The sequence below is a fragment of the Carassius auratus genome, chromosome 32 (assembly GCF_003368295.1).
Source record: "Carassius auratus strain Wakin chromosome 32, ASM336829v1, whole genome shotgun sequence".
Taxonomy (NCBI): domain Eukaryota; kingdom Metazoa; phylum Chordata; class Actinopteri; order Cypriniformes; family Cyprinidae; genus Carassius; species Carassius auratus.
Genome location: NC_039274.1, coordinates 26125447 through 26144092, shown reverse-complemented (window position 1 = coordinate 26144092; position 18646 = coordinate 26125447). Strand labels below are relative to the sequence as shown.

General features: G+C 34.9%; 1 protein-coding gene across 1 annotated transcript in view; it reads left to right on the top strand.

Annotated features, from left to right (window-relative positions):
• The first annotated feature begins 13532 nt into the window (after window positions 1-13532).
• Window positions 13533-18646, top strand: part of LOC113051944 (palmitoyltransferase ZDHHC13-like) — an 11316-nt gene continuing 6202 nt past the window's right edge. Inside the window, exons 1-7 of the mRNA XM_026216138.1 lie at window positions 13533-13684; window positions 14837-15048; window positions 15617-15739; window positions 16533-16610; window positions 16825-16969; window positions 17070-17134; window positions 17870-18032. Of these exons, the coding sequence (XP_026071923.1) occupies window positions 13661-13684; window positions 14837-15048; window positions 15617-15739; window positions 16533-16610; window positions 16825-16969; window positions 17070-17134; window positions 17870-18032 (810 nt within the window). The 5' untranslated portion in view covers window positions 13533-13660. The remainder of the gene's footprint in view (window positions 13685-14836; window positions 15049-15616; window positions 15740-16532; window positions 16611-16824; window positions 16970-17069; window positions 17135-17869; window positions 18033-18646) is intronic.

Sequence of the window (18646 nt, the reverse complement as noted above, 5' to 3'; positions counted from 1 at the left end):
ATGATGTGAAATTATTCTACTCACTCTTCAACCATCGATCATTTAAAGGAAACTTAAAGGTGTAAGCATTAACAGGATACATTCAAAATACCATGAATAACCCCAAGAGCTTGATTAATTCTGCAACAATATCATGAAATATCACTATTCTGTCTGAATGCCAATGATACTATGGCATGTACTACCTGCCTGTCAAACCATGCATTTTTTGTGTGCACTCCGAGCAGCCAATAGTGAAATTTTGGGGCGTGGCTACTGTAGCAGGCTCAGCCAGAGGGTGTTTTGCCCGTGTGGACAAAGAAATTCAGATTCCATTACAGAAGTGCAAGCCAAAATTTGAAGGCTTGCCAAAATACACAGAGACAGACAACAGGAATGGTGTAAAATAAGAGTAAAAAATGGTACTTTTTTAACTTTAACACGATGGAGAAATTTGATGGAATGTTTGGGTTTTGATCAACATGACAAACTTGGTGAGTTTCTTCTGGACAGGTTGGTTTGCACAGCTCAAGTACACCTTTGAATTTATTCAAACAGTCGTTCTTTCACTTGGACACAAATCTCTTGCGGCAGATGTAAGTCAAGGATTTTTGAGATGTAGACCGGGATAATTCACCCGAAAATGTTAATTCTGTCATCATTTTGCTCACCCTCATGTCATTCATTCCAAACCCATAAGATGTTGGTTTGAGTTGAGTTGACTTTCTGGTCTTTGAGACACAAATCAGGTCATTTTTAATTAAATCTGACATGTTTCTGTCCCTCTGTATACAGTCTAGCAAACCAAACTTTACAAATCTGCTTAATGCACCTTTATTAATTCCATTTATTCTTTATGGCATGGCATTTGTGGATCTTTTTTTTACCTGGACCCTCAGTGAAGGAACAGAAGTCTCATGGGTTTCATTAAAATTCAAAGATAATCTTGTGAGTTTGGAATGACAGATTTTTCAGTTTTGGGTGAACTATCACTTTAAGCTTGTAGTTGTACAAACATTTTAAAAAAAATTTAAATTAAGTTGTAAAATGTTGAACCTGTTTTTTTGTTTTTGTTTTTTTTTCAAAATTTAGTTTTGCATTAAGCTAATGTCGATTGTTGTAAAAGTTCAACTGCTCAGTTAGTTTCAGCTCAAAGATTGTCAGACAGTTAGGATCCTTGATATAGTTTATTTTATATAAATGCACTTGCTTTGAATATGTTATTCTTTTATTTTCTTCAAAAATAAAATTAATTAATTAATCCTATGTTAAAAAAAACAGTTTTTAGAATTTGGCTGTGCTTGAATGACACTGTTTGGTACATGGTACTATTAACTTTTTTCTTTTCTTTTCATCTTTACTTCATGTTTTTAGAATAGGTTAGTTTATAATTTTAAGGAAATCTGTTTCCTAATATTTTGCAAGTAATATGAACACTAATAAGTACGGAGCCACCAAATCAAGGGAACGCAATAGCAATCGTGCACGTTTTAGTACATTGAGGGAACGAATTAATGAATCGTGCGCACAATTTATTTATTTTTTCTTGCATGTCATGTGCGGGGCTCCGTAAATAAGAAATTAACATAACTAATTATTTTGAGTCAACAGTGGCCTACTCAAGTATACCTTATTAACAAGCTTTCTGTACAAACTGCTTTAATCATTAAGGCAAAAGTTGATGCCTTAACATGGCCATAATGTTCTTGTCTACACATACAAATTGTGTTAACATGTATGACCAGTGCGTGTTGGTGGTCAAACTTCACATGCTCTTTTAAAAGGATTGTGGCCCTGTCTGCCCTCCATACATAAGAGCTGTGTTTGTTTAAATCGTGACGTGCGAAAAGGGCTTTTGCAAAGGTTGTTTGAAAACATGCTTAATTTTTCTAGTTCAGCTAGACTTTAACTTCCTTTAGCTGTTCACATTTGAAGAAAAAAAATATCTATTTTCATTCTATAGATGAACCTGTTAAAAATACAGTAAGACATGCTTTGAGATCCTCAGACCCTCTCTGGTGTATTGTGTATTGAGCAAGTTTGATGATTAGCGTGTTGGTGTTTCAGTGTTGTTGTGTAGGGTTTATGTTAACACTGATTTCTGCGGTTCGTTGGACGTCAAGGTTTTCTGCTGGTAGGGAGAAGGGGGTGATGGGGGATCAGTCCACAGATGGGTATCGTTCCTTTTGTTCTCGGTCTAATTAAAGCACTGCTAATCAAGGCTGTTGATGAGGGGAGAGAGAAAGAGAGGGGCAAAACAGCAGGAGATGCTTTCCTTCATTTGTAAGAGCTGCTCATCATGCACATGCGATTAAAGTTACACCAAGAGTTCTCTCCCTCATTCTCGCTCCCGTCCCCTCTCTCTTTCATCTCTGTGGTAATAAAGTGACATTTGTATTGAACTACATTTCCTCTGTATTAATCTTTTACACTAGAATCATTGCAGGGGATCCAGGAAGCAATGAGATGAGACTCTTTGATATGCCAGCTGCTCACTTCAGCCCAACTTCAAAACAAGTTTGTAGAAATACTAAAATCTCTTTAACAATTTAACCCTCTGGAATGCCACTGTAACTGCATTACTTTAAACATGTAAATGTGAATTTTTATCATGGTAATGCATTTTACAGTTCTAAATCTCATGAAAATAAGTACAAATAACTTCACTGCAATAAAAAAAAGATCTGTTGCATTAGTCATTTATAATATTCATAAATATTTTTATTATTTTCATTGATTAATCTGCATTATCGCAATTTTCCATGACAATTAAACACAATTTCTCCCCAAATTCACATTATTTTGATGCATCTGACATTTTACTTTTCTTTCTTTCTTTTTTTTTTTTTTGCTTTTCTTCTTTTTTATTTTATTTTATTTTTGTATTTCTTTTTTTAACCTATGGATCTCATTAAATTATTTTTATTCCGTCTTGTACTGTACTTGTACTGTAATCTTTGTAAAATTAGGATATTCAGAAAATATAAATTCTCTGGGCATCTTTTTGCTGTAATGAGCTAAAATTGGGTTTTTGTTATTTATTCGAGAAAACATGCATTGGAAAATTTTTGTATGTATGATTTCTTTATTTCGATTTTTGAGTGAAACAAGTTTTCCATACCCATTTTAATATGCAGAGACAATTATAATCAAGGGTTAATCTCTTCAACTGTTAACAATGTGGCTCTCTGACACATTCAGTGTGTTCAATCTGCCCTAAACTGCTACATTGCCTCAAAAAAAAAAAAAAAAAACACTATCTGAGACTATGTAGTTGCTTAAACGGTGACAACAGGAAACCAGTTGGATAACAGTAATTTTTGCAATTGCATTCTATACCATACACATTTGAGCTTTAATGAATGCATGGCTTTGACCTGTGAATCAGAGATTGTGCTTCTAGAATCTAAGCCCCCACAGTTCCTCAGCAGTCCTCTTCACTTTTGAACAATGAGTGCATATAAAGACACTCAGGGTCAGATGTTTTTCTCACACTGACACATCTCTCCCCTCCTCCCTCTCTCTTCATCCCTGCAGCTATCTCTCCGTTCCACTGGATCACTATAATCAGAGGAAGACAGCCGCATATATCGTCTGATTCCAGAATGTATACCATTCCCTGGGAGGGAGCAAATACATGAATACATTTTGGGAGGTGGCAGAAAATCAGAAATGCTTGAGCCACAGAAAGGCAGTAAAAAAAAAAGGTTGGCTGATCTCAAAGCTGTAATCCAGTGTCCACCGACCTGTTTGACTGATAAAAGATATGGGGTGAAACACACTCACACTCCAGACTGAGAGAAAGAGCTAGGCACACTTTAAAATCTTACATTGTACGCACATCTGCACTTCATTGTGTCTGATGAGAGAATTCGCCAGAGAGCAGAATTCAGTCAGTTGCATTTGTAGTAAATGAGAGAGTGAATAAAGTTACCCAGATAAACAGTGATGCCATGACACTGAATATAAGGAAATATCAAACCACTAAATGGCACAATTCGGCACAATCAGAATCAAGTATTCTAGCTAGACAAAGGTGGCATCCAAATACACTTCTCTATATATTAGGTGAAAAACTGTAGTGGTTAAAAAATAAAACAAAAAGAGTAGTGTTCATAACTGTTCATAAAACAGTAGGCAGAGACTCTGTGGATTACTACTACTACTACTACTCCTGGCAAGACTGTGAAGTGTGCATGCAATGGATACTTTACTGTCCCATGAGGTCACTGGAAAGGATTTGTTAATAGCGGTGAAACGACGCAGCTGACACTGGTAGGTCACATGGCAATGACATTCATTCTTCACACATCCTTACTATAGGATATAATATAGGAGCAATAAAATGGCACATATAAGGTAGGTTTTTTAAAAAGCAAGAAAATATAAAAAAATAAATAGATTCATGAAAGCCTGAGAGGAGAGTTGACTTGCTCAGAAGAGGAGAGGTGAGTTTTGAATAGATGAATCTCTGAGAGTGCAAGGTTCTTGTGTTATGGGTTGTCAGGAGGCATGTTCTTTTAATGCATCCAGGGTATTGATTCTTTCCCACTCTAAATGTAGGGAACCTGCCTTTTTATTAAAGTAAGCAGCTGGTCAATGTGCCTAACCAGTAATGGGAATTGACTTTCTGCTAATTACCCACACGCAGAGCATTAATGCATCTTCATAATGGAAAGAAGCACTTTAAACCTTGAGATGCTGTGTAAAACTTTAAAGATCACTACTCTTTCTTTTCTTCCCCTGTCTTTGTGGCTCTGGCTTCAGCTAATGGAAAAATGTAGCTATCTATAACCAGCCATTCAAAGGTTTGGAAGCAGTAAGATTTCTTTAATATACAGTATTCATCAAAGATGCATTAACTTACTTGATCAAAAGTGACAGTAGTGACATTTATAGTGTTACAAAAGATTTCTGTTTTACATAAATGCTGTTTTTTTTTAGGATTTTTATTAAAAAAATATATATATGAATCACGTTTCGACAAAAATATGAAATCACTGAAAATTCAGCTTTGCATCACAGATATAAATTACATTTTACGAAATATTATGTAATTTTAAACTGTAATAACATTTAACGTACAATTCTCTTTTTTTCTTTTTTTTTTTACTGTGTTTTTATATAAAACATGCTAAAACCCTCTTTAAGAAGTTGCCTCTCTCAGTTATTTAAGAATTGTGGCATATTTGCAACATTAAACCTGAAAACAGAAAGATTAAGGTTAATTATAAATCTGGTCAGTTTAACATTCCACTTGTGCATTCAGTTGAAAGATATACAAGCAAGTATTTTAAGTCTTTAGCTTGAAGAAAATGGCAGTTTTTAGCCTTGTGTGTGCAGGATTTGCTCAGTTATTATAACTGTTCAAAAACAATGTTCTAATAAAAGGCCTGTATCACAAGCTAAATCATGCATTTTGCAAAATTCATAAATTAGTCAAAATTTACTTTTTTTGTCTAGTATACTGAATGCATAAGATGAGTTTCTTAATATTCTGTGCTGAAATAACAGGAGAAGAGCATCAGTGAAGATGTGTGAACATTTAACTTGCATTGGCTTCTGCGCACACATAGGCCTACACTTAAAAATGATTGCATGTGATATCTACTTAAAAAAAAAAAAAATTTGGTTAACAATACGTAATGTTTTGAGTAGTTTTTAAGGCTTGATTTATTTAATGGGACATACCAGAATTAATCATGTCAAATCTATAGATCGAAATGATAGAAATTCAACATAACAGAAACTCTTTCAAATGTCAAACATAACTGAACATTAAATATTAAGATATTTGAATTATTTCCCTGAGAATAAATAGGTATAGGCACCTTTCCTACATTTTATCAGCTTAATCAGTTTCTCAATTAAAGCCTCAAAACTGCTTAAGTTTCCTTTAAAAAAATTTTTTTATAACATATATCTTGGTTTTATTAGTGAAATGTTCTCAATATTTTCTATACAACACTGAACCACAACTTTTTAAAATTATCACCTTAATTTTATTAATGAAAATTACAAGACCCATGATTCATTTTACAGTGTACAGTACTTACCCTTGGCCAGAGAAGAATGAGAAGAAGAAATTCAGTGTCTATACCTTAAACTTTCTGTCTGCAGTCCACAAGGAGATTACTGTTCATAAGCATTAGCCATTATTTATTATTCAAACAGGTGTCTGAATCCAGCGAGTGTGTCCTGTGGTTTAGCAGGCTAACTTCTCATAGCCATTCCTTATTAGCATGCATGAAAGCCTGTTAGCTTTGGCAAAGATACTTGCTTTAACCTCATGCAAGTGTACTTTACTGTAGGCATGTTTTCATTTGGTTAAAGGGTTTAGATCTATTGGGAGTCAAAGTGCCACTGAATAAGTAAATACATTCGCCACTTCTTTCATAAATACTTTCCTGAATATTCACATTTGTAAAAGTTACAAAAGAACAAGGACTCAAAATCAAGTCAAATCACAAAATAGCATTCACCCAAAAGTCTGTCTTAATTTATTCCAAACCTATATGATGTTCTTTCTTATATTGAGTTCATGTGATGTCTCTCATCTTTAAGACGCATCAATAAAAGCATCTGCTAAATGTCTAAATGTAATTTCTGTTTCCATCAAATCAAAGCCTGTATATCCATTCAAACTTTATCTTACTATGCTTTGCCCTGAAATTTCAAAAACTGTTAATGTGACATTTGACCCATATATCAACGTTGCTTTTTTTTCCATCTCTCCCACCGAGAGGTCTCATAGCAGACTATTTGCATGTCTGGCTAAGGTTTTCTTTCTCCAAAAAAAGCTAAGAAAACACTCTCACTTGTACTTCAAATCAATATGGAGATAAATATAGGGAGAAATGTCATTTTAGTGTACTAGAGGGTTTCTTTTCTTTCTTTTAGCTTCAATAATCTGATCCTTTTGACATATTTTTATAATGTTGACTTGATCAAAAATGGTGCTTAACTGCTTTTACAGTGCTTTTGGTGATTTTTGGAAAATATACAGTTATATGACAGATAGAAGGGAAGGAATACTACAGCACACAATATATTATATAGCGTTGTTTAGGCATCATATTCCTTGACACTGACAGTCAGAGATTGCAGCAGATGAATAGACGGCCTAAAGTGCCGCACACGCAAATGTCTTTCCATGTTTTGTCTGGCTTATTCAGATGTAAATTTCCTTCCTTTCTCTGACGGTGTGGAGGAGTGTGGGAGGTTTTGGGGGACGGACTGAAAAATCTAGCCCAAATTGAAATGTCAATAGTAATTTTTGGCATACTGGAACCTTTAAGAGTCAAGGGCTTCTTCCCAAGTGAAAAGAGAAGGAGAGCGGTCGTCCTCTGGGAGTTGATGTCTTCTTGACAGACATGCTGAAATACCAGGGAATACTACCTTCTTTAATGGATTGATGAATGAGCTTCACTGAATGCTGATGGTATACATTCATTCATTCATTTAACATTCTGCTGGATGTGTTTCTTATTAGGGCTGTTTGGGGTTAGGGTTAGAACAAAGCCCTATCCTGAAGTATCACAGTTTAGCATATAACTCATCCTACACCAAATGTGCTGCAGACATGAATAATGCTCTAAATTGTGGAGAAGATGTTATACTTTTCAACTCAGTGGGACTTATAACAATAAATGGAAGAAATCTCATATACTTGCACTGAAGGAGGCTTATATAAAAGAGAATATATTTTCAACATTTAACTGGGGGAAATTCATAATTTTGCCTTTATACTTTTCAATGATCACCTATATATTTTTGTAAAGAAATTAGAAAAAATAGTCAATTATAAAAAAAAAAAAATACATTGTGTCCAAGTAGCTTTTATTATGCACTATAGTAAGTAAGTATTTTAGTGTTTTGTACAGGACATAGATTTTTGTATGTAGTGTACTTGTATAACTAATAGTTGATGGAGACCTGAAAAATGCATTGTAAAAAAAAAAAAAAAAACTTTTTGTTTTTCAAATTCGTTAAAAGAAAGAATCCAGTCTCATTTGTATTTCTTATGAATTTTTATTAGAAATCTTGTTACATTTTTTTTTATTTTATTTTTATACAATATCTCAGGAAGAAGCATGTTTCTATAAGATTTTTCCCCTTATAAATTCAATTCGGATTTGTTTGGTCTTGAGGTGACCTTGACTCCCCATGTGTATGATAATCAGTTTATCTTATGATGTGTTAATGAGTGGGGGAATCATTAGAAACAACTTCACTTTTTTAATAAAAAAAAAAACAAAAAAGGCATTTGAACTTGAGAAGAACTTGGTGGAAGAAAAATCTCTTGAACCGTTATTGCAGCTTTGGGAGGCCTTGGCATTCTCTATTCTCAAGTCCATGGCAAATGGCCTTCAAATATTGATTTTGATGTCTGGGCAAATTGCCCAGAGTTATGTGTGTCCCCTTTTATCAAACCAGCACAGCCCACACAAAACTCCATTCCACATAAAATGGATCACCGGACTGATTATGGTGAAGTATGAATTAAGAGGGATGATACATCAGCCATCGTGGATACAGATGAACACAAACACTAAACCGAGACGGATGGTTGTGTGTGCATGCGAGTATATCTGTTCGTTCATTGGTTTGTTTGTTTACATGAGCCGTGTGGATTTATATATATATATAGCTCTTGATTTTCTCATGCATTCAGTTTGAAATCTATCAGTGTTTATATTAGCATGTTTACACCTTCACAAATCAATATCAAGCATATTAATAAGCACAGCATATTTTGTAAGCTTAAAGTGATGCAATACAGGAAGTTCAAAGTTTGGTGGCGCACCATTTTTTAGCTCATTAGTTCACGATGTCCGCCGTGCGCCATGCTCATGTAAGAGCCCTAAACACACACGAGGCAGATGGAGAAAAAGCTCAGCATCATGCCTGCAGACATCTTTAACCCCTCTGTACTGCCATTTCATACTAATGAGACTGGATGAACTCTGCTGGTTTTGTGAGGATTGGAGGAATATGTTTGCTTCAGGAAACTAATATGATTTTGTTATGCACAAGTTGTGAGTAGCTACATTGATGTCATTCATACTTGTGTGTTTTGTCATTTAAGTACGGCTGCTCTTCTAAGGCTCTCATAAATCTATAATACATATATCCTTTATGACAAAAGGGCCTTGACTTCAGAAATATTTCACAATGGTTTGAGCGCTGGGTCGCATGCATCACTCTTAATGAGGCTAGAGAACAATGCAAATACATCAATCTCGTCAATGTAATTATGTTCTCTCAAACCTTGAATAAAAAAGAGAGAGATTACACGGAGCCCCTGCTGATTAAATTAATTATGCTAATAAACTGTTGGTCTCCCACAGGTATGTATTAATGAGCTGTAGAGTGACTATTATTCTTACTCCAGCTCCGAAATCAAACACATAAACAGGTTTCTGAAGATGCTGGTTTATTCAGTGTTCAAATTAGATATTTCAATTTAAATATCAATACTTTTTTATGTTTCCATAAGAGCACATCAAGATAGACGAACAGATAGATAGATAGATAGATAGATAGATAGATAGATAGATAGATAGATAGATAGATAGATAGACAGATAGAATGGTGACAGACAGAAAGCTAGACAGATAGACGGATAGTTCTGTAATGGTAACAAAATCATGCGAGGGCTTTTTCCTGGCTGAGGAGATTACATTAGTTATTTACAGGATATGCTGCCATCTGGTGATCAATATACACGGTACACAGTGAATTAAAGCTGCAGTCGGTAACTTTTGACGCTGTAGCGGTTAACAAACAGAACTGCTTGCGTCTTGCGGAAGAACATCGTAGCCGGAACTACTTCTCTCTGTTTATGTCTATGAAGAATCACAAAGGTACTGGGTTACTCCGCCGCGGTACCCACCGAAGCAATCTAAAATAGTCCGAATATAAAAACTTATTATAGGTGCACCCTAGTGATTCAGGACAAGCTAAAAACACGGTTTGGAAAATGGATTCATGGTGTACTCGCTTATTATATACATTTTTCTACATTTTGAACACAAACAAAGTTAACGGGAGCGATGTATTTCTGCAAATGGCAATAGGACCACTGGGAGGAGCCAGAGGAGCTTGATTTTTTAACAGATTATATGTCTCATATTCTACTGTCAGGACATAATGACAGGTTTAACAAATATGTAAAAAAAATATATATATTTTTTTTTTTACAAAAGTTACCTACTGCAGCTTTAAACTAACTCTCTTAACACCCATTCAAAAATAGTAAGCACTTCAAAATTGTACTTCAAACTCATACTGTGGGTTATATGATCTCAAAAAGGTCAGTTATTTAATGAAACATCAGTGTTTCTCATGATTGTTCTTTTAAAAATGGTGGTGTGGTTTATATGGGTTTGATTGGGCTATAGAAGCTGTCACAGCACATTGCTGACATCACTGCAGCAGCCCTGTTATCAGAGGGGTTACCAGGATGTCATGTTTGGGGGGGCATTTGGCTTGTTTGGGGGGCAACATAGACAATTGAAAATACCGGCACAAAATTAAGCTATATTACACACAATCTTTTTTAATGCATATCTTTTTCTAAGCCAGGAACCCAGAGATAGGCACAGGGCCCCTATTAGACTATAGGGCTATCACATAAAAGTTAAACCAGGTCAACAGATATGACAGATTCATATATATAACAGATCACGGTGTTTGCCTGATAATGACTGACAGGTGTTTGCTTGTGAGAAGAAGTGTTACACAAGTAGGTTACCAAGAAGGAGAAGAGAGTTCTTTAAATGAATCTTCACGTTTGTATAGACAGGAGGTTAATTAATTTGTTTCTTCTTTTAAGCTAGTCCAGAAGTAGATGCTACTTTTAGGGCTGAAATGCTTCGTGAATTACTCTTTGTAAAACACATTAGCAGTCATTATTTGTTTCTCTTAAATTCGCCAGTTAGGAGCTACTTGTAGCCTCTTATAAGTTTCTTTGTGAATGCGGCCCCAGGTAAAAAATTTTTTTGATATGCTCATTTGAACAGTATGAGAACAGTATTTGAATGTTATTCTGTGGTTGTAAGTGGCTTTGGATAAAAGTGTCTGCTAAATGAATAAATGTAAACATGTAGGCCTAGAAATATATTAGGCTACAGGGGGTCTGGAGATTTAGAGAGTTGAAATAAAAGCTATTTTTGTAAAACTATAACAATTTCAAGAATTATATGATTAGCAGAGGCAACATAACTTTTTTTAAATATAGTTTTATTTTTGTATTTATTATTAGTGGTGCTTGCCATAGGCAAATATTATTATTATTTTATGGGGGGTTGGAGTCTGTATGGGTTTGGTCTCCCACAGGGGTGGGTGATATAATAAAAATCGAACAATTTTTTTTTTTTTTTTTTTCAGAAATACCATGATTTTATCATGATATTTGTCATGTTGGTTTTTCTATTTTGCAAGCTGTTTGAGCATCACAGCCAAACTAATTTCCCTATTATAAAACCTTTTAAGGTAACAAAATATGAAAGAGTGTGTCCGATATTTAGGCCAAAGTGCATGGATTAAAATCTTTGTCATTATTTTATCTTTGTTATTAAAAAATGAGAACAAAGATAAACATTACAAATACAGATATTATACAAATAAAGTGCTTAATTTTCAGGTACAAGGGGTGTATTTAGCAGGAGCATTAAAAAAATGTAATGAACAAATATAAAAATAAAAACTATATACACTGATTCCTATTAAAGCAACTGAATTAAAGTTTTTCAGTCAAGAGTATAGAGTATTGATTTTTCTCTGTGTTTGTTGTTTCATTAACGTATAATTCACCCAAAAATGTAAATAGTGAAGGAAAAAAAATCTGAATGAGTTTCCTTCTTCTACTAAACATAAACTCTATTTTGAAGAAGGTGGAAAACCAAACAGTTGCTGGTTCACAGTGACTTCCAGAGTAATTTCCCCCTACTATAAAAGTCAATGTGGAGCAGCAACTGTTTGGTTATCCTAATTTTTCAAAATATCTTCTTTTGCTTTCAGCACAAGAAAGAAGTTAATATAGGTTTTGGACAACATGTGAGTGTATAAACAATGACAGAAATAAAATTTTAGGGTGATCTATCCCTTTAATTCACACGGCAGCATGAAGCCTACTGTCCCTTTAAGACCTGCGCGCCTTTAATATTCAGATATGCATCTGTTTCTTTCAGTTGTTTACTTTCATTTTAAACATATGAGTCTATACATAAACCTTGTGTGTTTTGACAGTATTAGCACAAAACATAACTTAGTAATCAGGCTCAGTTCGAAGGGCTTTTTCGTTTTCGGGCCGCGCGTTGTGCTCAGAAAAAACACACGTCAGAAAAGGACACGAATTAAAGGATTTAAACAGATGCAAAAAAATGTGAATGAGTTAACTGTGATGTTAATATATGTTGCAGTATATTAATCCCGCTGGGCCAGAACTGCAGCTGATAGAATGTGCGCAGCACACAATGCAACGATATTTCTTCGAAAGCAGATTGTGGATACATTTTTATCACCCACAACCAAAACTATTAACATCCTACCCTCGGCAGAAATCGAGGACAAAATCAGGCTGTTCAGCTGTCAATGCACTTCGATCCCATACGCTGTTTTGGGTTGGCAAATCTCATTTTTTGCCACACTTCTGGACACGCCACTGCTTTAAAGCTCTGCCAGGTAAACATTTCAATTAGCGTTCTGTTAACATGATGCACTTTTTCTGAGCGCGTACCCCCGAAGCGCGCGCAATGTCAAACAGCGCCAAACTGGATTTTTGTTGGATCAGACCCATCTGCAAGCTATGAAAAAAATATGCACAAAACAATCCACTTTAAAGTTTTAATTTATCATCAGAGGGACAGATCATTTCTCAGGGGAGGCATTGCCTCCCCCAGCCTCCCCCTAGACACGCCCCTGCCTGTTATACTGGATTCATTCCGCATCATAATATTATATAATACAGAAAATCTTACATTTACATTTTTCTCCCTTTAACAACAACAATGCAAATGCAAGAGTGACTAGTATGTAAAATGTAGGCAAATAAAAGTGTCTCTGTAGGTACGTTTATACTTTGGGGACATATAGAGGACACATTTAGAAAAACGATTCATAAAAAAGTAAAATAAATAAATAAAAAGTAGCCTAAAGTATTAGGGTTTGTGTAGATAGACAATGCAAATTAGCATTGCATTGCCACATGTCCAAAAACAGTATTGTTATATCATGTTCTAAAATAATATTACCATGAAAGGTTTTTTATTTTTATTAAATTATTTATTTATTTGTGTTAGCTCTGCAGGCCCCTGTAATAGTGCGATAATAATATTTATTATTATAATAGTTTTACACAATGCTTGAAAATAACAATCTCATTCACGTGATTTGGTTTTCACAATGTTTCACAAACTGAACCAGAACACCATGTTTAACTGGCTTAACTGGTATTCGTAAAACTTGATGTAAAGATAATCTGCATTTCCGACGTTCGCTCTCGGAAATGCAAAGAAGGTAACCCAAAGCAACGTCACCGAGACAAAGCGGCCAATCAGAGCGCAGAGTTTCTCACTCGTATCCAGGAAGTGGAAGATGCGTCGGATGCACGCCCGTCTTCAGTTTCTGTCAGTTTAAATTCTTCAAGATCAATCTGGGATAACCTCGCACAGAAGTGATGGACTGGTCAGAAGGAGACGGAGTAAGAAATTGTTTTATATTCTCTTTGGTTTCGTCGTTAAACGGATTCATAAGACCGGTTAAGCTAATTTAGCATCTCTTGCTAACTGTGTGTACGTGCTGATCGATACATTTTTCAAGTATCAATGTAAATTTTATACATGCACTTATTACATTAATCTCGTTAAACTAGCCCTGCCATGATTATTGCCTTTAATTAGATATTACTGACCATAAATATGAGCAGAATTTTGAATATAGTTATGGTTCCCCTTCAGTTTACAGATAACGTTAATTGGAAGATTAAATTGCCATATCTAAAGTTCCGTCCATCACTAGCCGGAAGCAAACCAACTGTTTACTAACAACATGTACCGAGCTGAACCTAATTTCTGTCTTTTATTTAAATGTGCACTCATTTCAGTTAAAAACTGACGTCACATGGTCAGCCTTGCCATGCACTTGTTCCTAGTTACTATTACTATTATTAATATTTATATGAATAATAATAATAGTAATAAGTTTGTGCTTTCCTTCAATGGATGTGTAGTTTGAGATTATTAAAACAAAACCAGTTAATTATCAAAACCAGTCGCATTTGGTGTTAACTTTTTTTTAAATCAGTCAGAAAATAACTCGTGTTGTAATATTTTAGATAAGATGTATTTTGTGTGTGTGTGTGTGTATATATGATAGGTAAAAATTGATAGCCTGAATGCACTGTAAGTCACTTTGGATAAAATGCTAAATGCATAAATTTATTTTAATATATAATTTAATTGTATATATATCTGTATATATACATACATACATACATACATACATGTATATATTGTAGATAGATATATCTATGGGAACCACAACTGTGTCTGTTTTTATTTTTAAATACATTGTAGGCTTTTATACTTATGTTTGATTCTCTTTTACCTTTTATTTTTTAATAATGTGAATTGTTGTAGCTTTAGGTTTTAATTTTGTTGTATGCATTTGTCTTTTTTTTAAATTTTTTTGGAATTTTGAAAATGTGTGTAGTATTTATACCATTTTAGCTTTTAGGTTTGGATCTGATAGTAGTTGTTTTAATACTACAAGTGATTGCTTCTGTTGTCCACATTTGCAAGTCGCTTTGGATAAAAGCGTCTGATAAATGACTAAATATAAATATATTTTACAGGGCCACTCCCACGGTCACATGGGTGACAGTTGTCATGGACACGGCGGTGGCCACTCCCACAGCCACGGTCACGGAGGACCTGGATTTGGCGGTTTCATGCCCGGCGGCTTCCACGGCCAGCTGGTCCCGGGACCTCTTGATCCAACGCAGCAGCCGAGGAAGGCCACGCACCCGGAGGACAGCAGTTCCTGGGATATCATCAAAGCCACACAGTGAGATTCATTCCCCTGACATGAAATAAACACACTGGGATTACACTTTACTTAATAATCAGAGAGGATTGTTTAGTCGATGGTGATGGATATACCAGGTCACCACTGTATACTGAAAATATCTGTGTGATTTTAGGAATCAGTTTAAGCGTACATCTCACAAAAATGATGCTCAGGCCACTTTTCACGGCATAAATAAATTCAAAGTGTTATATTTGTTCAATTTCCCCCATCATCCATTAAATATTTCACATAGGGTCTCACTTGATCTTACTCTGAGATCTAGCTGTTGCAGACAAACCATAAGTGATGTGGAATACAACTACAGGATACTGTCGTGCTGTTATTTATCTGGGTTTCTATTAACTCAAGCTGCGTTCGTATCTTTTGTGTCACCTGCATGCTTCACACTGCTCAAATAGTTCATTTCCATTCGACGATGCAGATCTTTTTATCGCTTGTTCATGCAGAAAACCCCCAGTTTATGTGGGTATACATGTTCGTTCAAGTCAATTCTGATGCAAAAAAATAAACTGCCTCTTCCTCTTGATTGTTTAAAAAATTGTAGGTTTGGTGCTCTTGAGAGGTGTAAAGAGCTTATCGAGGCTGGTTATGACGTCAGGCAGCCGGACAAAGAGAACGTTACACTGCTCCATTGGGCCGCCATCAATAATCGAGCAGATATGGTCAAGTAAGAATGGTCTCTTTGTGTGTTTCATGGCTTTTTTTTTAAGGAGCTATACGGTTTGAAATATTTCAAATGTTTTTGTAATAATCGCTCTATTCTCACCAAGGCTGCATTTAGTTAATATCCAGAAAAAAACAGTAATATTGTGAAAAATTTATACAATTTAAAATAGCTGTTTTCTGTCTGAATATATTTTAATATGTCATTTATTCCTGTGATGTAAAGCTGAATTTTCAGCATCATTACGCCAGTCTTCAGTGTCCCATGTTCATTCAAAAAGCAATTGATTTTGCACTCAACTATTATTAGTGCTCAATTAATAATTGTTATTATTATTAACAATATGAAAAACAGTTTTTGCTGCATAAACTTTTTGTGGTACACCTTAAAACATTTTTTCAGAATTCTTGGATTAATAAAAAGTTAATTAAACAGCATTTATTTAAAATATATATATTTTTTGTAACAATATAAATTTCTTCTTTACTGTCACTTTTAATCAATTAATTTGTCATCACATGAATAAATGACATTTTAAAATATATAAATAGAAAACCGTTATTATGAACTGTAATAATATTTCACAGTATTACTACATCTACTGTGTTTTTGATCAAATAAATACAGCCTTGGTGAGCATAAGAGGTTATTATTATTATTATTATTATAAAAAATTATAATTCCAAAGTTTTTTCTGCACGTGTACATTCGTTTTAAACAGTTACAACATTTAAATAATTTCACTCATTCAACCTATTCTTCTTTGTATTTGTGTATGTTCTGCTGTGTTTCATAGATACTACATATCTAAAGGTGCTGTCATTGACCAACTAGGCGGCGACCTGAATTCAACACCACTCCACTGGGCCATACGGTACATTTCAGATGCATGCAGCACTACATATGCAATGATGAAGAACTGACATCCGCATCCGCATCCACTCAAATCACCAAAGCGCAGTTAATTAAAAGTCAAAAATATGCAAAAAGTAAAATGCAAAAATATTGGTTCTAGCAGCATTTGCTTGCAAGTGCCTCTTGAGCGTGTTTTATATCTGCTGATGTTGTTCCTGGTCACCTCTGAACAGACAGGGTCATTTGTCTATGGTCATTCAGCTGATGCGATATGGAGCCGATCCGTCATTAGCGGATGGTGAGGGGTATCGAGGTCTTCATCTGGCTGTGCTCTTCCAGCATATGCCCATCGCTGCATACCTTATGGCCAAAGGACAGGTGTGACACAAACACACACAGTCACATTTTAAATAACGGTGGAGGGTTTGAATTCGGAGTAAAGCAGATGAATACTCTTCTTGTTCCTGTGTTGTTGTAGGAAGTGGATTCGCCGGACGTAAATGGGCAGACTCCGCTGATGTTGGCAGCACAAAAAATCATCGGGTAAGATGACCAATCAGCTCAATCTGAAATCTCAAATTACGTTTTTACTAGAACTGCCAGTTGTCAACCCACCATAACACTGTACTTTATATTAAACATCTGTATAGATCATATTAAATATATATTAACATTATCTTTAGAAAAGTACAAAAAAGTAAGCATGCGTTGAGTGACAGTGAAGGCATTTATAATAATGTTTCTTATTTCGTATATTTCTGGTTGAAGTAAAAATGAACTGAAAATATTTCTCTTTGTGTTTATGCATCTGACATTAACAGTGGGTAAAAAAAGGTACAGCTGATAGACTAGTCACTTCAAAGAGTCAATATAATTTCTGAAAAATAAATACTTCATACTTCAGTATTTCAATACTTATAATATTACAATAGAAAAGTTGTTTTAAACTGTAGTAATATTTCACAATATTACTGTTGTCCTGTATTTCTGATCAAATAAATGCAGCCTTGTTGAGCATAAATAAGAGATTTCTTTCCACTCCAAACTTTTCAACAGTATGTGTAAAATTTAATATCTATAATTTATATTTTGTAGCCATCTTTTACTGCCAGTTGTGCCTAAAGTGAGTCATTTTAAAGTAAGCCTCCCCAAAACGTCTGGCTCAGATATCATAAAGTATAGCAGATTTTTGTCAACTTTAGGCTGTGGTTTGACGCTTTTCTGTCCTGCCGTTTCTCTCTTTTCACACCTTGTCATTTTGTTTTTTCTGAAACACAGACCTGAGCCTACAAACTTCCTGATAAAGAGTAACGCTTCAGTGAATGCGGTTGATAAATTGAACAGAAACTCACCTCTGCACTGCGCTGTGCTGGCCGGGAACGTTGATTCGGTCCACATCCTGCTGGAGGCTGGAGCCAGCGTTGACCTGGAGAATGCCAATGTAAGTGACCACAGATGCCCTTAAAGACGCAGTCCATCCAAAAATGAAAATACTGTTATTTATTCGCCCCTCATGTTGTTCCAAACCTGCATGATTTTCACTCTTCTGTGAACCACAAAAGAAGATATTTTGAAGAATGTTGGTAACCAAACAGTTTCGGTTAGTATTAAATGACTTGTAAATTCACAAGTCAAACAGTAAATAGACTCACTATTGACATCATACTAGTATGAAAAAAAAATACAATGGAATTCATAGGGACCCGAAACTGTTTGGATACCAACATTCTTCCAGAAATCTTCTTTTGTGGTTCACAGAAGAGAGTCATGTAGGTTTGGAACAAAAGGATGGCAGAATTTTCATTTTTGTGTGAACTATCACTTGTTTGCATCAGCAGAAAATAAAGAAGGATAATGTTATTACATTTTGATGATTTATTAAAAAAATGTTGGTGAGCTGTTCATAAAAAGACCAGAAATATTTATTAATGTAGTGAATAGGATGAACTTTGATTTGATGTTTTATTTATGTATTGTTATTTGTGCAATAACAATGCCTGCAGTCATAGGCTGGCCTTAAAAACAGTGTACTTTCTGAAAGTGCTACCCTTCATT